General features: G+C 41.9%; 1 protein-coding gene across 2 annotated transcripts in view; it reads right to left on the bottom strand.

The window, feature by feature from the left end:
* Tmem178b (transmembrane protein 178B) overlaps positions 1-23,345 on the bottom strand; it is a 398,102-nt gene extending 374,757 nt beyond the window's left edge. Inside the window, exon 1 of one of the 2 annotated variants that reach the window (XM_023567511.2) lies at positions 21,419-23,345. In XM_023567511.2, coding sequence (XP_023423279.1) covers positions 21,419-21,800 — 382 coding nt within the window. In that variant the 5' untranslated portion in view covers positions 21,801-23,345. The remainder of the gene's footprint in view (positions 1-21,418) is intronic. The other variant, XM_063250614.1, reaches the window with a different exon arrangement.
* Between the last annotated feature and the right edge of the window lie 499 nt (positions 23,346-23,844).

The following is a 23,844-nucleotide window of genomic DNA, read 5'->3' as shown; positions in this document are numbered from 1 at the left end:
ATTCAGCAGAGTCCATAACTGTATGAGACTTGGGGGGCGGGGCATCTGACATATAAACCATAACAAATACCAATAGCATTCTTTACAGAACTAAAAATTACTTTTTAAAAATTGTGCTTTTACAAACCTGACAAAACTTGGATTTAAAACCTTAAGCCCTTCCAGATGGCATTACTATATTTAATCTGTGTGAATAATTATGGCTAGAAGAACACTTTCCACAAATACTGGGTAAGTTTCTCGATACCAAAGATTAACATGGCACATACTCTAACTCCCAATCAGTGAACAAAAAGAAAATAAACTAGAAAAATATCTTCTCACCGGGAAAAAGTCATAGGATTCCCATTGTCAAATCATGGCATTCCTAGTAATGTCACAAATCAGAATAAGACATCATAAATGGTAAACTTTGGCAAGTTCAAATAAAAGAAATTGATGGTTAAGGAGTGAAGCAGTTACATGACACATGATTTCTGTTAAAAAAAAAAAAACTACATACCAAGAGTGATGAGGTTTGGAGAAGCAGCTATATTTAATATATGATTAAATATATCTTGATTGAAATGTTAATACTTTCAAAACCATGGACAGAGCCTGCAGGCTCTATTGGCCATAAAGACACAAAATGAGTTGGTCTTGTTTGCTTTTGAAAATAATACCACACAAGGAATGTATACATTATGTGCTGAAAACATACACCAAAAAAAAAAGGGAAGAGGATCAAGGGATGGGTAGAGAGGGGAGACAGGGAAAAGAGAGGATGAAAAAGGGAATTAAGATGTACTATGTACATGTACCAACTTTCTTTTTTTTTTTTTTTTTTTTTTTTATTTAAGAGGAAAAAGAGAAAAACACAAAACAAACCAAAGCGGCGTAAGGGTACACGCAATACAGAACTACAAAAAAAAACAAAACAAAGCAAAACAAAACAAAAAAACCTAACAGTAAGAAATCACCTGCTAGTAGATTACACACTATCTTCTTGAAAATAGTTCCTCAAATCACAGTATCAAAGAACACAAGGTGGACATTCAAACAGGGAGACTGCAAACAGCTGTGTTCAATGTTCCAAAAACATTGATAAAGTCAGCTATTTAACACCCCCAAACACACTTGCTGTTATATCCGTTAGAGCTCTTTTTCTTTTTTTTTTTTCCCTCTCTTTTTTACAACAAAATTTACACATCTTGGATTTTATTACTCCTTAGTGCTTATTACTTCATGTACCAACTTTCTATAGTAATACAAACTTTGTATACTACACACATGTACTAATAAACTGAAAAATAATAATAATACCCAGGATTAGGTTGAGTGATCCTCAGTAATACTTAAAAATTTGGAGAAGGCAGTTCTGAGCTGATTTTTTTTTTGTATGAGAAATCAAACAAGACCTCACACTTGCCAGGCAAGCACTTATGCTGCTGAGCTAAATCCCTGTCTGAACTGATCTATTATTTCTTCAAATCTTGTTTAAGATGTACATAGATGGATATATAAATTAATAAAACCCATTAAAAATTCAGTGTTGAAAGACAACCTAAGTCTAGAGTTCATTGTGCTAAACTAGATGTAGAGGATTTACATGCCTTAATAGTGGCTACAATATAGGTTTTCATATTAGAGGTGAAAAGGTTACATTAAATCATTATATATATGAGAAAATAATGACATGTTGCCTACTATAACAAATGAACCCTAAAATATCACTGGCTTAATTAAGACTTTTATTTATTGATCACTAAGGTCCAACTGGCCACCAAGATAGAAGGGATCATTCTTTCTTTTATTCAGGATCCCCAGGGCTTTACCATTTTAAAACCTTGCTTTCCAGGGTCACTGAGAGTATCAGCATCCAAACAGAAGATGGAAGAACAAACTAGATCACACAGGAGGATTTTATGGGACAGACATGGCATCAGAATGTAGCACTTAGGTTCACACTTAACTGACAGTCACATGGCCACACCAGCTGCAGACACTGCAAGGAAAAACAGGTTGTGCACTCAGAGGCTTAGCGAAGGGAAAGCCACTCTTCCATGGGCAGTCACCTGACCTACAATACAATTTAAAATATAATGTAGCAAAATATTTATACTGGAATACTACTCCATCAAACGAGTTCTCCCTGAAGTCATGAGTAGTACATTTCCAAGGCCGAGAGAGACAATCTGGCTAAGAAGCTTTTCATGTTGAACCTTCCCTTCCAAATACCATGTCACAGGACCTCACTGTCTGGGAGAAATATGGATTAGTTCTACTGGGGCATCATGAGTACTTACACTTCCACTCACCACCTAGTCACTCCTATGGATGAAATCACAAAAGACGAGAGCATTAGTCAGTTTTCCCTCACTATTCCAAAATACCAGAGACAACTTATAAAAGAACTGTTTTGGGTCATGGTTGTGGAGATTCCAGTCGAAGATCTGACAGACTCATCAGTTTACCTCACGGCCAAGAAGCAAAAAAGGAAGAAAAGGGGTTGGGGTCCCCCGATCCCCTTTGAGGGCATACCCCCAGTTACCTAAGCACATCCCACAAGGCCTCCCCTCCAAAATGTTCCAGTTCTACCATCTCCAAGTAGTGCTACCCTGAAGACCAAACCTTCTAAAGATGGGCCCTAGGGAGACACTCAAGATCCAAACTGCAATGACAGGTAAGAGTATAAAACAGGAAAACACTTAGGCACATCTCCTAAATTCCCAGCACTGAGGTAGCATTCTGGAGTGTGGTGGCTGAGAGAACACTGTGAAGGACAAAAGTCCTCATCACACAGTTGGTCAAGCTTTTAAATTCAAGCCTGTAAATGAAAATAATCACCCCTCCCCCATATGCCATACATATGAGTGAGGTGGCTCAGGATTTAACCGTGTCTTTTAAAGTGTTTGTGAAAGGGTAGGACTTGGAAAATAAGCAACTACTAAAAGAAAGAGAGCAAGTAGGTGGATTTAAGGTGAGAGAAGAGAGCAACCCACTGAATAACTTATTGAATATACTGTGATTATTGTGAAAGGAAGTGGCAATCACGTAACAAGGAAAATCATAAGCTGAAACGTTTCCAGAGGCTTGAAAAAATAAAATTGATCATGAACCCCACCCTGAAAGACATTAAAAATCCAGGACCTACTTGCTTATCACGTATTTGAAATCATAGTGTATTTTCAGACACAAAACAGGAAAGAAAGCTCAAACTTTATGGGCAAATCTCAGTGAATGACAATTCTCACATGACTTCTAAATTAGGATCAAGTCTTCCTCATTCCAGAGTAGGAGGCAAAGGCAAAATTATATCCCTACCTGCTCTACTAATAACCTATTTCTGTGTCTTAGCGCTTATACAGTTTTCCTTAGAATTTTGAGTACTTACAATCCCCAGGGAAGAAATATAAGAAACTAATGACATTCACGCTTTCTCAAAAAAAAAATGTACAAAACAATTGCCTAAAAACGTACCTCATAATTTTTGCACAGAAGCCAGACATTTTTTTCCAAAAGAAGATGATTTTGTCCCTTTAATTCCTATTTTAATGGTAGAAAATATTTATTGCCAAGAGGTTACCAGAAGTTCTCACCTTTGTTTTCCAGAGAAGCTTACAGTATAATGGACAAAGGAGACTAATTCTGCACTACCACAGGTCTTCAGTCATTTAATCAGAGGCTCTGAAATGCAGACACAGTGCAGCAGTTTTAGGATGACAAGGCAAGAATGTGGCTATTCAGCCTGAAAATAAAGCAGCTTTATCTCAGAAAATGCCCTGAATGTCATCAGAGTGAAAGCACCCTAAAATTCTAATTAGAGCAGCTATGAAATGAAAGGCTGCAGAAGCCTTTGGCAAAGCATTTCCATAGGAGGAGCCGCCAGTAAGAGAGGTTTGAGGATGGACTGTCCCATCTTTTAGAAAGTACAAAATGGAACTTTGGGGTACCATACTTCAAGCCATAGCACGTCACATTCCAGCTACACCTAAGAGGCAAAAAAAAAAGTCCCAGAATGTCCCAATCATCAGCCACCAAGAACATAGCCAGGTTACACTGATCAGAATGTTTATAAAGAAAAAACAAAGCCACCTTGCACGTAGAATGTAGTAAGGTGTGTTCTCTAATTCCGCTTTCTTCAGAAGACTCCCATTGAATACTCAATAATAAGATGCTAAAATACTATAAAGTCACTCTTCTAAGAAACTTAAGGCTCTTTTTGCTCAAATTAGCTCACAAGCACATAGTGTATGCAAGATGACTGATAACTTGCATCAAGAAAGACAGTCTCATCAGTGTGGTGGTGCATAGCTGCAATCCCAGCACTCTGGGAGGCTGAGACAGGAGCATCACAAGTTTGGGCCCAGCCAAAGCAACTTAGCAAGATGCTTCCTCAAAATAAAAAGGAGCTGGAGATGTCGCTCAGTGTAAAGACCCTGCCAGGGGTCAATGCTCAGCACTGCTAAGATGTAAGAAGGGAAAGGGAGAACAATAAGGGGAAAGAGGGAAGACAAGGGGAGGAGAAGGAAGAAGAGGAGGAAAGGAAAAAGGAGGGAAGGAGAGGCAGGGAGGGAGAGAACTAAGTCTCGGACTTTTACTCCTTGCCTCGCCTAAAACATGTTTCTTCCTATGTCATTTTTCTTTCTCGCCACCTTTTTCTCTCCCTTCATTTCTGACTCAACCTGTGCACTTTCTCTGGCTATCCTTCCCTACCTCTCTCTCCTTTTCTGCACTATCAATTTTGTTCCTACCTCAGACTACAAATATTCTTTTGTTTCTCTAATTAAAAAAGAAAAAAGGGGGCCGAAGATTTAGCTCAGCAGCTTAAGCGCACAAATCATGAGTTTAGTCCCCAATACGAAAGAAAGAAAGAGAAGGAAAGGAAGGAAGGAAGGAAGGAAGGAAGGAAGGAAGGAAGGAAGGAAGGAAGGAAGGAAGGAAGGAAAGAAAGAAAGAAAGAAAGAAAGAAAGAAAGAAAGAAAGAAAGAAAGAAAGAACTTCAAATTTCAAAAATCTTTCTTGACCTAATCTTCTCAGTCCAACCAGCATTTCTTTATGTTCACAGCAAAACTTCCTTAAAAGGTTACCCACACACCACACACTTGGTCTCCGATTCCTCTCCTCCTCCAGTCTTGAGCCCCCTTCAGTCAAATTTTGTTCCTAATACTGAAATCAACGATCTCCACATTATGAAATTCATAGTTCAAGTCTCAGTTCTTATCTTACTTGACGGACTGACTGCACTTCACATCCCTGGTTACTTCCTCCCTAATGCACTTTCTTCCCTTGGGCCCTAGGACAGTATATTCTCCTAACTTCCCTCTCCACACACTCGCTGTTTCTCTCAGCCTCTTTTCCTTGCCTGTGGGACCTCCACAAAGCCAATGTGCCTGGCATAATCCTTGGACACCCTCTCTTTTCCATTTATGCTCACTCTGAAGTGATCTCATCCACTCTCAGGACTTGAAATACCCTAACTAACGACTCTTCAGTGATACTTCTCCCCATGAAACTCCTGAGACCAAGACCTATATAACCAGTGGATTCTTGGCATCTCTACTGGAGCACCTAGAAGATCTCCCAAAGTATCATGTCCTAGATCGTGGATCCTCAAAACAGGGGCCCTCTTCAGTTTATTCATCATAGCAATGACAACTCTGCACCACTGGCTCCTCCTGTTGAGAACTTTGCTGTCATGTCTGACTCCTCTTTTCCCCACATGCCCTGCATCTGATCCATTATCCAATCCCAACAGCTCTCCATCCAGAACCCAAACTTCAAAAATCTGCAATAGCTTCCATCCTTACTCCTTTGACTTTCAAATCTTCTGCAACTTTGATCATACCCTACTGCAACCATCCGTTCTGCCATGCTTGTAATTTTTCCAGTGTATTAGCTATTCTTTCCCATCAGGTACACATCCCTTGTTACTCCCTCTGCCTGAAATCTTTTCCCCCTGAGAGCCCTGTAGCTAGATCTTCACATCCTTCAGCTCTTTACTGAAAAGTCATCTTACCAGTTACAGTGGTTTCTTGGTTCACAAACTCAATTCTCTCCTATCTGGTCAAATTGCACACCCTAAGGTTAACAATGAACCTAACCACTGAATTTGATTTGGTTCTTGTCCAGTTCAGTTTGCAACCAGAATTGTGGAAATTAAGTTTGTAAACAGAAGTACCACTGTAGTTCTTCCCTGGCCACCCCATCTGCAGTTTCCACCTACCACCTCACATTTTCTATTCCTTTTCTTTGCTTTGCTTTTCAGCTTAACAATAATCTATATCTAAGATATTATATATTTTATTTATATTGTCTGTTTTCTCTCACTGGCATATAAGCCCTATGTAGAAAGAGAGTTTTGCCTACTGGGTGCTCTACTTTGCTTTACACCTTGGATATAAATCCTACCATGTAAAGTTACCCTCAAATACTTGTTTACTAGATAAATATATAATCTATGTAATTTACTCACATACCATGAAAGAGAAGCAGATGGTAGAAACCACTACTCCCCTGGAGAAAGCCGCCATTCTTTCTTAAACCACATGGACCTCAGGCCTCATGTAGATATAAGTACCAGTAGGAGTGACCAGTCACTCAGCTCTGGTGCCCCAACCTCCAAGTCAGTCAAAAAGCTTCATCTAGCGTCCCTTTGCTATCTCTGTTAAGTCTCTATCACCTCCAACACCATTTATATCACTTTGTTGTCAGATCTTTTATTTGACCCAGTTTTTCACTGACACTGAATCCAAGCCCACCCAATTCCCTTCAAAATCAGTGTTCAGATTACAAGGACTTTTAAAAAGAGGAAAACTAAAAATAACTATAATCGAGTAATATTTGAAGCCAAAGGACCTAATCCCATCTTTTTCTGGGAATTATTCCATTAAAACAACTGAATTTGCTTTGATTTCAGCTGTAACTGTAGAACTAAGACCTCCTGGAATGCCTGCTTCCCATGCTAAGGTCCCTATTATAGGACTTATCACCTTGGGAGAGTCTCCATCTTTCTTCTAAATAATAATGTTCTCAACAAAGGGGTATCACTGTTGTTATTCTTAAATGTACTCTACTACCTGGAGACTATCTGCCTTCTGTGAAGAAGCCATTATGGTCTCTGATGCATTTCCCTTTTTAGCAGCTTATTGATCTACAAGCGCTCAGCCAGCTACCACCACTATGGATATGTGTAATAAAAGCTGATACAGGCATGCTGCTGGCATAGGAGCATAAATGTCCTCCTTTGAAATGTCAACACTCTGCTGACCTAGAAAGATGAAATGCCACCTTTGGTTTGAAATGCACCTCTGGATTTCTATAGGTTTTTAAATAAACATATACAACCAGTATATTCTAAGGGTTACCTACCATTTTATGAGGCTTACATTATTATACTGTCATCGATAATTTTATAATTAATTTTTACAATTAAAGCTAATCCTTCAAAAGACAAGTTTAATTGAAATATTTACACACTGGTTACTAGACAATACATGATCTTAAATTTGACCTGTTGTACTTTATACAGTTTGAACAAAAAGTGGTAGAAATTGTTTTTCAGCTTAATCCAGCAGAAACTTAACTGATAGATGCCCAGCAGTTATGGTGGTCATAGGAAATGCTTCCTTCATATGAACCATTTGTTAATCTTAGTCTAAGAAGTCAAACAACATGCATGCATCTATATTTATTGGCTAAAAGAAAAAATTATTGTACTTATCCAAATGAGCTGGCAATGGGCTATGTTCTTAGCAGATCTTATGGCTCAAGAAGTCTTTAAATCCTAGACAACAAAATGACTCAGCCTCAAAATCTGTCACTGTCACTTCCAGAAAAAATCCACTTCTCTGTAAGAACCTGAGGAGTGAAAGTCTCTCACATCCACTGTTAAACTGGATCTTGGTGGTCTTCATGAGCAAAGATGCAATGGCTGGCCATGGCACTGTTCTATCTCTGAGTCCAACTGTAGAAGATAAATGATTTCCATCAATAACATGTTCACCAACCACAGTGGGGCCATGCTGAGGACTATGGACCTTATTCTGACTGGTAATCCATGGGAAAACCTTGAAGGGTTTTAAACCAAGTAGTAACATGATCAGAGTTGTGTTTAAGAAAACTCACTGAAAACAGGAAGCACTGAAACAACATGGAATTTAAAGATAGAGAAGGCGCTGATAGGGTCACGGTGATCAGGACGGAGAATGGTAGCAATCAATATTGGATAGGCTGAACCAGAAAATGTGAGGCAGATACCTCTCACATTTTCCCAGCATCACTGATGCACTCCTTTTGAAAGCCATGAAAAGTAAACCAGAGGGAAGCACTATTTGCTGTTTTCTGATTATTATCTGACCAAAATCACTATCAGAGGAGAGAGGAGGCTTCTCTGAGTAAACATTTAAGAGGGAGTTTCACTCAGACAACCTGAAGACATTGCTGATGATAAATACTGAGAAGCATAAAAATGGATTCTGGAGGAGTGGTCAACTATACCAGGAGGAGACCCAGAGTTAGTCTGGAAATTCTCTGATCTACAGGAAGAATAGAAATGGAGGCCACCTTTGTTCTATCCAGTGATGCTTCTAGATGGGAGGATCCACCACAAAAGGTAAAGAGAATAAAGAAAATGGGCAAGATCAAATGAGGTCTAATCCAGGATAAAGTGAAAATTCTGGATATTAAATTCTCCTCTTCTTAATCAGAAATATGGGTGCTTTAAGAGACTACAAACTTTTCAAAATGAAACAAACTTAAGTTTATCATATGTATTACAGAACAATTCACAACAGGATTCCACTTAATGAGTTGCCCTAGTCCAGTAAAGTTATGGATCTTTTTTTAAATGAGATTTCCAGCTCCACTGCATTAACTGAAATAAGCCTTCATTCACCCAACAAATATTTATTAAATGCCTATCATGGACCATGAAATGCATCTATGTATTGTGTAAAACACTATGAACAAAAAATTAATAACAAATCATTCAAAAGTAGTTTCAAAAAGGAGGGAAACATTTGGGTAAGCAACTGAATATAATAAAATGTGATTATTAGGAAGGAAATATATCTGGTGTGTCCTAGAAACCTACAGAAAGAAGAAGGCAATTGGGGTGGGGATGAGAAGACATGGGGCAAGACGGAAAGTGGGGATTTAAGCTGATCTGTAAAGTGTTAGCAGGCACTGGCCCGACATGGAGTGGGGCTTTCAGGCAAAGTGAGCACCGTGATGAAATATGTAAAACTGCTTCATCCATTTAGGAGCCCTTCATCATGGCCAAAGTGAAGCACACTGCTATGGAGAAAGGTACAGAAAAGAATGAGATACCAAAAATGGGAAAGGGGGCTGGCTCATTGCCAAACTTATGAGGCTTTATGCATCATGGGAAGGATTGTGAACCTCATCCTGATTAATATAACTAGGGGGAGCCACATAAAGGTTTCAACTGAAGTGTTCACATGGTTAGAGCTGCATTTAAGAAAAATCCCTCACTGACAAGAGATGAGAGAATGGAGATGCCAACCAAAGATTGGTGAAGAGTCCAGGTGGTCAACACCTAGGACAGTGGCAATACTACAATTCCATGGGGAGATGGATAGGAAAGTTACCAGCAGTTAAAATTATTTCTTCAGGGGCTGGGGATTTAGCTCAGCGGCATAAGCGCCTGCCTTGCAAGCAGGCAGTCGTGAGTTCGATCCCTGGTACTAATAAAAAGGAAAAAAGACCAAAAAAAAAAAATGATTTCTTCATTGCATGGATGAGGAGAGCCGAAGCAAAGTGTGCTTTTAGAATGACTCTCAAGTTTTTGGTCTGGGCAAGTAAAGAGGCAGTGATGTTATTCCTGGAGATGGAGAAAATGGAGGAGGAGTCAGTCTAACGACAATAGGTTGTTTTGGGACCCATGGATGATACCAGTGAAGGTATCTCATTAGTGAGATGTTTGCATAGGAATTCTGAGCCTGAGATGCCCAGTGCAACTACTTGTGATCACGAGAAAAAAAAAAATGGCCCTAGTGTGGATGAGATTGATCAAAGAGAAGGTAAAGAGTAGAAAGACAGAAGTGGAGACCCAGAGAACAGCCACACAAACTGAGAAAGAAGAGGCACTAAGAATAGAGATGGAACTGGATCCAAAGTGGAAGGTCATCACATAAGAAGATTGGGGTGCCTAACCCTCTACAGGGCACTGTGGGTCCAGCAGCTCATCCTTCCCACTCCAGGGCAGGGTTTTCTCTAGATCCCTCTTCCAGCCCCAAGGTTACCAAAATATAAACACACAAAGTTATTCTGCTGAAATGCTCCCAAAACCCCATGGAACTTTCATGATGCTTTGGTAAGGTCAGGTGCAGCTTTGGATTTTTAAAGCATTACCACCAGGTGAAAATGGAGGCCTCGTTAAAATTCATACAGGCTTTTTCTGTCCCAGCTGTCATCTGTATAAGCAGGGCAGGCAGGAATGTGATAATATAGGGGCGCGTGGCTGAAGCCACCCTCATAATTTTCAGACTAAGTAATCTATATATACCTTGTTCACCAATAATAAAAACTAATGTTTTGCTAATATCTCTAAGTAGTATCAAAAAGTGATAAAAAACTACTGGAGAAGGAAAGTAAAATTTTGACTCTTTTAAAATCAGTTCTTCAGCTTTTTTCTTTACCAGATCATACTAAATTTTTCCTTTGGCATTAAGATGCCCTCTAAAAAGTTTACACTCAGTCCCTGGTCTGTTCTCACAGTAAATAGCTAGTTACAATCTGTCTCAGTTCCCTCTCTATTTAAAGTCTAGGCTCTGATCAAGGTAACTGAAGGGATGGCTTTAGTTTAACTTTCTGACCTTTAAAATTGTTGATTTTTCTCCACAAGCAGCAGAAAAACCAGTAAGACTGGAGAGACTTGTACATTAGTTTCTGTCTCTGCAATTAATCATATTAAAACCCTTCTTAATCCACATAAGGAAATATAACTTACTCTCTAAATCCTCTGTTACCTGCTACTTTCAGTAAAACAGTTACTGTTACCTGAATCTCCTCTTTTTTTTAACACCTCTTGTCATGACTGACTTGTTATAAAAGGCAGACTCAGGCTGCCTTGAAGAAAAAACTTTCTAAGAATTGTCCCTAAAGATGCTGCATGCATGCTGTGCCCTGAATGATCAAATACAAGGGAAGATGTTAGTGTTCCTGTCAGGATGACAACGACCTTCCACACACGAGTGTGCACGCTCACATGTGCCATGCTTGCTTCAAATCCTCGTTGTGTGTTTTTTAAGAAATAAAATGCCACAGATGCTTATACAGCCTCCTGGAACCATTCCTGACTTTACTTCTTCCTCTCTCTTGAGAAAGGTAAACACCATCCTTCACTTCGTATTTATTAGTCCCTTGCATATTTATACGTATGATGCAAATGTATTTCTGTAAACACAGTCCAATGTTGTTTTACTGGTTTGGAACATCGTAGAAATGTCATCCTGCTCTGAATTTCATTCTGCACACTCCTCATTTCACTATACTATGTTTATCCATTTGGAAATATGTAGATACATTACATGTATTTTAACTACATAATGGTTTCCATTGTATCAGTATATCACATCTCATTTTCCTTTTTCCCTACCCATTTATTTTGCTGTCACCAACAGTGATGCTAGGGACATTTTTGAGTGTGTTTCTCATAGTCCATGAGAACACAGCCTGAGACAGACTTGCCAGGGTATAAGGAAGGTGTGTCCCACATACAGTCGCCAGCTGCCCTCGAGTCCTACAGCTGACCTGCAGCAGCACATGGACATGCAGTTTCCTTATGGTGAAAACAGCTCTGCCCATCGGTCTGTGAAACACTTCACTGCCTTGGAGCCTTGTTGCCTAAGTAGAATCGCAATGGTCAAGATGAAGAGGAATTCAGGGTGAAACTGAATGAGAGATGCTCCAGAGCAAATAAAGTGTCCAACACAGTGAGGTCCTGAATATAAGAGAGCAGGTCATTTTAAAAAGCAGGAAATTATATAATTGCAGGAAGATGGCCTAATATAAAGTAAATTGCCTTTTCTTGGCAAAATACTTCGACGCCGAAAAAAATCAATGGAAATAATTCAGATACTGCAGTCTCCCATAAAAGCAGCAAATCTGTCAAACTTTTTTGAATGCCAACAGTAGCTTTTATTAAGGTTAAATATCACCTGTAGATGATTCCTAGTGGTTCCTGGAAGAGTCCTTTAAGTGCCATCTCTATGCATATGAATTTACAAATGATAAACATTTCTCATCCTTAAATCACCTGCTCACCGCTTGGAACATATGTATGCTGTTGTTTTTAAATATTGTGAATAGAATGCTTTTGGTGTGATTTATAAAGATCTGGTAGCAATAGATGCCTCTTAGGAGAAGTCAGAGAATCTGGGAAGCAAGAGGGAAGGGTGAAAGAGATGCGAGACCAAAATTCTTTAATAATTTTTAAGTAACACTAACATTCCACCTCATCAGTCCACAAGTCCTCTCTAAGATTATCTTAGACATCCAGTCCACTTTTCTGCAAACTCTGCCATGACTGCTCTGAATTAGCACCAGTCACCTGGGACCCCAGCACAAAAATCTCTTGTAGAACAATCGGGCAGGGGCTGGGGATTTAGCTCAGCGGCATAAGCGCCTGCCTTGCAAGCAGGCAGTCGTGAGTTCCATCCCTGGTACCGATAAAAACGAAAAAGACAAAAAAAAATTTTAAAAAAAAAGAACAATCGGGCAGCTGGTATTTGTTAGTTTACTCTCATAGCTTCTCCGTTCTTTACTCTTCAAGGACAGGACTCTGGATTCAGCTCCAGGTCCTCCAGCCCAGATAATATGCCTGGCATACCTGCTGCTCAGTAGACATTTACAGAATAAGTACACTGAAAAGGTCTTCATCGTTCAGTGATTTTTAAATGATTTGAGGAATTTACTCATTACTTCTACATGCTTTATATATTGGTGTTCTTTAAAAGTCTTGCTTAAAGCTGGAGGTACAGCTCAGTGGTAGAGTGCTTACCTAGCATGCCTGAAGCCCTGCATCCAGTCAGCATCACCAACAAAAAAAATTGTTCAGAAAAAAATATATAATGTTCAAAAATGGTTAAATGTAAGCCCTAGGAGGGTAAGAATCTTGTTTGTTTAATTAACTTCTGTAGCCTTGGCTATGAATTATTCTATACATCTAACAGAAACCAATTCCCTTCTCTATTAGCTGTTTAAATTTCGTTTGTTATTTATTTAAATCTGAGGATGCTACAGTCCACATCTTGATTGTCCCCCATATGTTAAAGGTTTGGTTCTCAGCTTCCGGTGCTATTGGGAGATGGTGGAACATTTCAGAGTCAGAGCCTAGCAGAAGCATGTTAGGTCATGGGCATGTGGACTCAGAGGAGATATTGAGGGTCCATCCTTCCTGTTTTTCCCTTCTCTGATTCTTGGCCTGCAAAGGACGAGCAGTTTCCTCTGCCCCATGCTCCCACCATGATCGGCTACCCATCATGAAAAGCAAAAGAACCAACTAACCATGGACTGAAACCTCCAAAGCTGTGAGCCTCAGTGCAACTTTCTTCTATGCAATTGATTACTTAAGATATTTTATTTCAGTAACAGAAAGCTGATTAACACAAGGGGAAACAAGCATACCATATACAATACTCCATTTTAATCATTTTTACAGTTCAGTGGCATTGAGTACCTTCACATTATGTTGCATCCATTACCTTTCTCTACTGGTTTTAAATGTTTAACCTCAATTTGCAGAATGGTAACAAGTCATTAGAAGGAGCAAAAGTTCACTTTTATTGCATGATTATATAATGATAAGAAATTAGCCTCTTGACTTCCGCATCTCCCTATTACAAATTAGCACCTGGGGATGATCCCTTCGGAAGTATCTTCCTTCCTGTCTCTCCATCTTGTTGTCTTATTCTCTTCTTTCCTTCCCCCATTTGCCTATTCCCCTTGTCTACCGTCTCAGCCCTAGCACCTAAACTTAACTTTCACATCGCATGTTAGAATGTGAAAGGGCTTGGGGTTTCTAGAATCAGACTTACTGTTTTAAAAGTGAGGAGATAAAATCCCTTTAAAGAATATATGCCCTATCAGCTGCGCGCTGTGGTACATGCCTGTAGTCCTAGCCACTCAGGAGACAGAGGCAGGAGGACTGTGAATTCAAGGTCATCCTGAGCAACATAGTGAAACCCTATTTCCCAAAATAGGAAATGAAAAGGTTTGCTGATACAGCTAAGTGGTGGAATACCCCTGAGTTTGATCCCCAGTACCAAAATAAATAAACGGTTTCTCTCCGAAACAGGAGCCATCCACTGAAGACATTAGAATAACTTTCCCTCTGTTCATCCACTGAACCACGCACTTCATCCCTCTCTCTGTGCAGTGTGGGACAGCAAGTTATGGAAGTGTCTGCATCTAAACAAACATTGATGACTCTAATTCTGACACCTAACATGGACATGTAACACTTCTGTATGTATGTATGCATGTATGTGAGGGAAACACCAAGCTGACCAGACCATGTTGAGCCCTCTGCCAGAAAGCCTAGGATCACCTATTAATAACAGAGAAAGGGGAAACATTTTTAACTGACAATCCAAAGTGGAATATACAGAATCAATCCTCTAATTGATCCTTACCAACTATACTATAGAAGAATAAATAAACCAACCTTCAGGAACAGGGTGGTTGTTGGCTTTGTTGACTTAATCAAAACAGTTTAGCCTAGTACTGCCTGCCCAGCAGATTCCTGGTCCAGTTAATACAGATGTGATGCTTGAGGAAGAGCCTCATCCGTTCACACATGACAAACAACATTGGGAGCTGAGCAAGGATGTAGCCTCCTCTGGATGAGAACTAAGTGTGCCTCTTTGTTCTCTCTGTCCCCAGCATCTACAAAGAACTCTGCACATCTAAGGCATCCAAATGCTGAACGTGGCCCCAACCATGCACCTGCCTCCTCTCCTGCTTTTCAGCTTTCCACAAGTACTTGTGTTTGGGGTGTTTATAAGGAGAAACATGACTGTAACTGTGTTTACTTATTACATGTGAGCACAAAGTGAACATTTATACACAAAATGTGTGCCATGTATAGAAGACTACCATGGTTTGCATGGGTTTTTCTCTGCATCTACGTAGGTTTAAGAGTTTTATTCCATCATCAAATAGTTTTTCTCAACCTACTTTGTGCAGCCACCCATATGTGTTGTAGAAATTAGATAGCTGCTGTCTTTCAGGAATGTGTGAAACTTCTCCAGTCTCAGTAAGATTTACCCCTCTTCTTCCCACAGCACCCAAAGCCTCCTGTTAAACTAAAACTAACAGAACTGCTTTATTTTTGCCTTACTTGTTCTCCTGCTTTGTGTCTCTAAATACAAACACACTTCATGATACTCACTACCTTATGCTGTATCATAGACTGATTAGACTACTCGATAATATTTTTATTCAATAGATTTTGCGTATATGTGTGTGTCTGTGTGTGTCTTGCCCCTAACCCATCCAGAATGTCAGCTTCTGTTGACCAGCAGCCCACAGGCCCTCAATAAACATTTAGTGAGTGAATGTTTATTGAAGGGTATAACTATATCATTTGTGCCTAAAAAAACTTCATCTACTATTCTGAGCACAGTAAATGTCCAAAACTTACATGACAAAACTTATCACAGCTTCTCCAAGTGGATCTCAAAATAAGTACATAAGCAGATTCTAAAAGTATTACTCCCTTTGTTTTCCAGTTTGAGAATCAACATACCAGTCTCTTCTTTATCCAGCCCTGCCCCGGTAGATCCCATCAGATAGTTGAGGTGAGATGGTTCCCAGACCTGGGGCCAAAATTCAAATTCTGACAATCTTCACTTACCAATCTTAAAATCTGACAAGTTATTTGACCTTTCTGTGCCTCTGTTTCCTCTACAGGGGAAGTAAAAGTAATATGAAGAATGTCCCCCTTACGGGGTTATGATGAACAACAAGTTAAGGAATGCATGTAACACTTTAAGAAGAGGCCAGGCATGGTGGCACACACCTGTAATCCCAGAACTCGGGAGGCTGAGGCAGGAGGATTGTTGTGAGTTCAAGACCAGCCTGGGCTACAAAGTGAGTTCAAGGCCAACCCAAACTGCAGAGAAACACCCTCAAAAAGACAAAACAACTTTAATAAGAGCATCTGGCACTATGCTTGGCTATTATTAATCTCATTCTTATCCAATCAACATTGCAAGCTGTTTTGAATGGAGAGGGAAAAAAGAAAGCAAAGAAAATCATGAAAGAATTCTGTAAGTCAATGATGGAAAATTAATCAAATACAGATTTAGCATGAACTAAAACCTTATGCCCAAAACATTCAAAAAAAGTTTCTTAAAGAATAATTGGCTGTAAGAATATATTGCCATGCAGTTATCCTCATCTGAAACAAAGCATGTGCTTGTTCCCCTTCAAGGCAGTCGGCTTGCTGTAGTGTCACCCAAAAAACCTTTCTCAAACTATGGGAAATCGCTGTAATCTGTGCTGTCTAATCGAACAACCAATGAATAGCCACATATGCCTATTAAATACCTGTAATGTGGCTAATGTAGCTAACAAAATTAATTTCTGGATTTTATTTAATTTTGACTATTTTAAGTTGAAGCAGCCATATACGGCTAGTGTGATCTGTTGGTCAGCACAGCTGTAGATTTAGTGCATCTTCTCTCTAGCGCTTCTTTTTCACCGGCAAAGATCCAATTCTAGTCCCTTTTCCGGAAATAACCTCTCTCCCCACCCACCTCCAAACCTCATCAAAATCTTGCTCAGATTTTACTTCCACCAGACAAGCTTCCCTAATTCCCTAATTTTACTCCAAGGCTGACACAGTCTACCTCTTGCCTGTTTCTGGTGCAAGCTTTATTATCTCTGTAATTCATTCTCTTGACACTAATTCTACAAGAATTTAGAAAGCTAGGTCTTCTCCATTGCTTCACCCTATTGATGGACGCCCATCCATCACATTATACATGTGCAGTTTACATTATTGATTTTTAAACATGCAAAATGTTAAAATAGCTTGCAGAGTATTGACGACCGCCCTATGATTATGGAAATACTTCGGGCCGATGTCAATTATAAAGGCAAATTTTCAAGTAATAAAAAATTATTAGGTTATTAGTTGAGGGTCTTTTTATCTCAAAGCTTATTAATATAAGTTCAGTGCAAGTCAAAGAATATAAATGTTCCCTGGAGCAAAATCTCATCTAGAGCTACTCTTCTGAAGTACCTAGAAGTCTTGGATTTTAGAAAAGGAATCCTGTCAGTAATCTGTCCCCAGACCCACAGGACTTTTCAGGGAGTCAGAGATGAGGTTGAGAGGCAAGAAGATAAGAAGACCTGATTTAAAACTCTTCATGGAAGAGTCACATGGGAATTTAGAGTAATCTCTCTTTGCGTTATCCCCTACCCAATCCTGCCTTCAAGAAGAAAATAAAATCTTATCTAACATGAAAAATAATGACACTGAGTGATGTGAGTCTGTTCAGTGACATGTTACCCAAAAACAACTGTGTGTTCCCCTTATTCTTTGAAAAAGCTTTTGCCCAAGAAACCTTCCTTCTGATAAACTGGAGGCTTTTATAGATAAATGGATGCAACTTGAGACCATACTCCTAAGCGAAATAAAAAAGACACGCATGTGTAAATACGGTATTGTCTCATTAGTGTGAGACACTGAAAGAAACAACATATGTGTATATATATGTGTTTGTATATTTTAAAAATTAGTTAAGATAGTTATACTACTGATTTCTCAGAGTTTACTGAAGAGAAGGATTTGTGCTGGTATTGTTCAGACAATTGAATGCAGATGTCTTGCGCTCTGGGTGAATGATTTGGGGATGACAATGCACAATGTATGTACCATTGTTGTCCCCTGATTGAAGTGTTTTGAAATTTTTAGTTTCTTTCTTCCTTTTTTTTTTTTTCCTTTTTCTCCTTTAAATAAAATGGGTTGGGGGCAGAAATATCGTGTAGACCAGCTGAGAGTAGTTTGGAGCCTTTAAACACACATATACACACACAAAAAGAAAAAGAAAAAAAGAAGGAAAGAAACCTTCCTTCTTCCCTTTGTTCCATCCTTCCTTCCTTCCTAGTCTTTAGTATCTGTTGAAATACTAACCTGACCTGATCACCACGCTCACTCATTTTTTTAAAATCATGATTTTCCAACTAATCTTTTTATCTGGACTCCACACATGTATTCCTATCATTAGAATTAGCTCTTGAGGATAAATTTCTTTAAACTTCACTTTTATATTTCTGAAGTATGAGGTATCTGGTGAGTGAATTTTATAAGTGTTTGTCTTTCCTGCCCTCCAGGAACTTACAGTTCAGTCATGCAAACAAATAAATACACCATGACCAGAAATACTTGGGAATACAGCAGAGTATTGAATAAAATGAATTTCAGAAAGAATATGAATCCAAAAGATTTATTCTTCAAATCAGATATAGATTTGACTTTTATTATTAACTTAATAGTTTTATTTTTAAATGCACAAAGAGCACTTTCTAATGTAACGAACGTTGATTTGACAAATGATTGAGTTCCTTAGGGCTATTGGATCATTTAGATAAATCTCTCATTCTCCAATGACATTGATAGATTTTAAAGAATCTTTTGTCTGGTTTTCCTCACTCCTGGCCTAAAACACTTCTTTCCTTCTTTCTTGTTTGCTTGCTTTTGTGCCAGAGTTTGAACCCAAGGTCTTTGCACATCCTCAGCCCCATTTTTATTATTTTTTATTTTCATTTTGAGATAGAGTCTTGCAAAGTCACTAGATTGCTCCAGCTGGGCCCAAACCTGCTATCCTCCTGCCTTGACCTCTCAGAGTGCTGAGATTACAGGCATGCACCACCAGTCCTCGCTTTCCAGAATTTTAATAGAAGGTAATGTTTCAAAGAGACAGGGTCTAAAATATTTTTGAGGCTTATGAATAATGTAAGACAAATATCTTTCCATATGATATCCTAAATTTAAGTATAGAAATATCAATTTCTTTTTTTAACTTCCACATAAAATCTGCTTGGAGGAACACTAATTAAATACAGAAATTATGTTCTATATATTATTGGAATTGCCTGAGAATTCTATTAATATAAGATGTGCTTATTGCCAAAATGTGCACATTGCTACTTGGGAAAGGGAGATATGGTTTTTGAAGATTATGTTTTGAGGTTAAAAATGGAGATAGTGACCTTAAGTCTCAAGATTTGTACAGCTGGCATGCCATCTATCTCAATAATACCTAACAAGAATGTCAAGTGGACAGATACAGCCATGGTAAGCGGGTGCTTGCAGCTGACAGTGATTGCTGTATTTGGGGTGATGAAGAACAGCATTTCCATTAGTTCAAGTGAAATACAATGCCCTGCCAACTTGAAGTATCAGTGTATTCAATCCCCCTGCTGTGCATGCCCATTTTCTGTTGCTGCAATTAAAAATTAGTCGATACAAAGTCAAAATGTTGTACATTCTTCCCCTATCCCTTTCCCTGTCACTGTTTCCAGCCTTGCCGGAAGAACATGTCACTATGGTAACCAGTCCCTTTGGTGCACACACCAAGTCAACCCTTCTAGTCAGGTTGCCAAGCAGAGTAACAAAATCAGAGCCCTGGATGAAGCCACCAGACCCATGAATTCCATTCCCTTTCTCTCAGTGGGGTTAACCAATCCCAGACAGGATGCCTGTCTTGTTCTAGAAGGTGATCAAGGAAGGAAATTCAAGAATGTCCTTCAGAAAATCCAGCCAGTGTTTGCCAGTAATTACTAATGTGAATTCTCCCCTACTTTTCAGCTAATTTCCTGTCATTTCCAATTTTAAAAAGCAGAAAAGGATGGTTAAAGCAACACTTTATGGAACTGCAACCTGCTATGAAGTCAGCCAATGTCAAAAATGACTCCTATTTCCTCTTGTTTTCCTGCTTCTCAATCTAACCCTAAGTTGCCCTCTGCTAGAGTCCCCCCAATATCCTGCATATCTTTATAAAGTTATAGAGCTCCAAATAGGTCACCCTAAAGCAGATAGGATGTTTGCAGCATGAACACACCCATAACTAATTCAACTGAGATCTCTAGTCATCCTAAAGAAGCTACAAAACAAACACCAAGATGGATTCTCTCCCTGGACCTGCCTACCATCTAAAAGCAAACTAGCCTCCGCAACCATAGGACTGCTTGTCATTCTTAAATAAGTGACTTTTTTCAAATTAATTTTCTTTCTGATCAACCCTACACTTTTATAAATCAAAGAGCCTCAGTTCTCGCAAGTGTTATTTTAAAACATCAGCAAACCTCATCGCAGTACAATAAGAAACAATAAGAACTGCTTTATGTCTCAGCCTCAAAGCATTTTGCAAATAATAACATCATTGTCACTTGATTTCACCATTTAATAATTGAAAAGAAAGAGAGAAGGTGAGACTCATAACATCTGCACACCTTCCCAGGGTGCAGCTACCATGGAAGAGAACATATTTCTTTTTTCCAGTATTAACACACATCACATCCAAACAATGTTTCAGCGAGTTGAGAGAACAGGAAAGTTGCCGACATATAAATTATGCAAGATTTACAAATTGAAGAGGAATTTAAGATTTATGAAATCTTTATGAAAATTTATGAAATCTTTATGAAAATTTGTAAGATTTGTGAAAGTATCAAATACATTTTTGTGTTTTGTAAACTCAGCTTTTTTTCTGTTTTGGTATACTTTTAGGGTTTTTCATATAAACCATCTAAAAACTGTAATTTTTGTCTCTGAAATGCCCACTTTGGTGCTACTTTCATTGTATTTAGTAGACCCTGCGGATAATTCAACTGAGATCCCTTTTGTGACCACTTTTTCCAAGGAGGAATAAAGAACGGCAGTGTTATGCTACCAACAGGCTTGAAGCTGCTTAGAGCAGGGGCGGTGATGCATTGGTGTTTATATGACCGATGCCTTCAGCACGCCCCGGATAGCACAGCACTCAGCAGATGCTTCTGCTATGAACAAGGCCTTCTCTCGGAGAAGTGCCTTTTAGTTCCCTTAATCGGATCAGTTGGACATCTAAAACAAAATTAAAATTTGGAACCGACAGGTCACTCCTAAAGGGCACACAGCCTTATATTGTGGATTCCCTTCCTTCTCTGAGGCTGATGAGACATTATCCTGGATAAGAACCCTGTACCAGGAGATTCCAGGCGAATCTGGAAAGACAGGAGCAAGACCAGAGTCTGCAGAGAGAAGGTAGAGCCTCCAGCACACTCCATCAGCAGCGTGGGGAGGCTCAGCCAGGAAAACTGCACCACCTGAAGCCGGGATTTGGGACAGCCAGGGGGAGGGGAGCCGAGGTGCTGCGGGGCCTACCAGAGGCGGCCGGCTCTCTGCAGCGCCACGCCTCGCGCTTACCTTTCCGAATGAGGGCGGCGATCTCGGGGTCGAAGCCCTGCCGGTGGCATTTCCTCCAGAGGCCCATGTTGGTGGAGTTGTACTGCCGGCTGCACTCGTCGGCCGGGCTCATGGCGAAGAGCTGCCGGCGATTCCGGGCCCGGAGGAGTTTGCCCTCCCAGCGGTCCAGGCGCGAGCGGCTGGCCCGGAGCGGCAAGTTGTTGTTGTTGTTGTAAATGAAGCCGGGGTCCACCCGGCGGGTGTTGAAGGCCTTGCACCTGTCCCTGTGCTTCCTGGCGTCCGTCTCGTACCAGTGGTCCGAGCAGATGGCCACAGCCAGCATGCCGAGGGCGCAGAGCGCTAGCGAGAGGCCCGTGTAGAGCAGCAACCTTCCGGCAGCCATGCCTCCGCCTCGCCTACACCTTGGGCATGACCCGCCGCGGCCTCGCCTTCCTCCGCGCGCCCGCCCGGGACCAAACGGCGGCGCCGAGCTGGGGGTGGGGACAGCGACAGCGGGGGACTCGGCCGGGGGACTGCGGGGATGGCGGCGAGCGGCCTAAAAAGTTCTGATCCGACTCCCGTTCATCCTCCGAAGCAGGCGTAGCCGTTGGCCGTGGCTGATTCCACGCGGCGACTTCCCGCCCTCTCCCCGCCCCACAGGGGGCGACTGCTCAGAACCCGCGGCCTCTGGACGCACCCCTGCTCCGGAAACCGAAGCCCGAGCCCCCTCCGTGCGGTGGAGCTCTCTGCGGATTTTTTGTGCAGCGAAGAGACCGGGAATTTAGGGGATGGGGCGGTGCGATCAGGGGCAGCCGCCTGCCTACACCCGCGACACCGCCCGCCGGCGAAAGGAGACCGCTGGGTGCCAGCGCCAGACTCCCGAGTCCCGCCTGGATCTACCTGTAAGGTCTCTCCCTTTCCGGTCTGCAAGCGGAGACCCAAGATGTGCACCCAGCAGCGAGCTTCCTTCCTAGGTCGGCTCTTTGCGAGATTTCCGTCCTCGGGTTCCCAGCAGGTCCCTGGCCGGCCCACGCGGGACTCAGCGGCGGGCTTCCCGCGGACGCGCGGTCTCTGCCCACCGTTCCCCGCGAGCTCGCCGGCTGCCGGCCTCCGACCTCGCCATTCAGGCGGACGGCGCGAACACCCAGGCAGCGCTACGGGACGAGTTCTGGCCTGGGGTTGGCGGAGAATGGGCGACCACAGACCGGCGCGAGGGGCGGGCTGCGCAGAGGAGGGCGCACCAGGCAGGGCGCGCGGCGCGGGGCGCCTTCAACACCATGGACAGGGCGCGCAGTCGCCAAGCGCTGCCGGCTGGTCCTCCTGGCGAAACGCCGTGCTCTCGGGCGCCTTCCTGGAGTGTCCACCCGGCCACCTCCAAACCCGCTTCTGCCTCACTTCATGTGGCTCCCTGCAGGCTGGGAGCATACAGTCCAGGTGCAAAGAAAACGCTGCGGGCAGGGAGGAAAGCCCGGTCCTGGCTGTTCCAACAACCCGTCCCCTTCTCCTGAGCCCAGCACTCTAGCGCTGGGTCTGCTCTGCCCAGCCGGAGTCAGCCTCTCTGCGATTGCACCATTTTCCTTGCGGCTCACCCGGGTGCCGAGACGCCGGCTCCCTGGGCAGCAGCGCGCAGTGAATCCGGTCCCGGCCTCTGAGTCGGGCAATCAGGCTCCCAGTAAGCGACAGTCACCGAGGTGAATGGAGCGAGGGTGGGGGAGGGAGCTGGGTGGCTCGGTTTCCCTCCCGGCCTCCTCCTCCAGGCGCAGCGGCTCCGAGGCCTCGCGGGCTCTGCGGGTGCCTGGGAGGGGCGGGAGCCCAGGCTGCGCCCCGGGAGCTGGAGAAGTCACCTCGCCCGGGTGCAGGCGCTGGGGAAGCCGCTGCTGCGCTCGCTCGCTCGCTCGGGCGCCCGGCGCTGCAGCCTTGGCTAAAACCCACCGACGAGAACACGGAGCGCGCGGCCAAAAGCTAGTGATGTCATCCGTGCAACGTGAGCCTCATCTCTTATTTTTCTAGCCTTCTTAAAGATAAACTGCACTATTTCCCAGGCACAAAATGTCTCAGCCTAATTCTCTGACCAGGCAAGTCAATGGTGTCTAGGTAAGATATGTGCCCAACCACATCCATATTTATGCACATATACATGTATGTGGCATGTAGCGTGTTTATATGTATTCTTATACTTTAAGGGATGGTGCCTACACCTGTTTCCTCTGAGCCGTGAAAAGCTCCCTCCAAGCCACCACAATGATTTAAAGAAAAAACTGCTGATAGAAAGTGGGCTCTTTCAGGACCTGAGCGACCCCTGGTTTCCGTTGCTGGTGTCCTGGGGTGCATTTGATTTACACACACACACACACACACACACACACACACACACACACACACCGCAAAGCCACAGACGCTGCCTTGCTTGCTATAAGCTTTTCCGCCCGGGGCTAAGCAAGGAGCGA

The sequence above is a fragment of the Cavia porcellus genome, unplaced genomic scaffold, assembly GCF_034190915.1.
Source record: "Cavia porcellus strain 051 isolate PalLab524CR breed Dunkin Hartley unplaced genomic scaffold, mCavPor4.1 scaffold_6, whole genome shotgun sequence".
NCBI lineage: Eukaryota > Metazoa > Chordata > Mammalia > Rodentia > Caviidae > Cavia > Cavia porcellus.
This window is presented reverse-complemented; position numbering and strand designations above follow the sequence as displayed.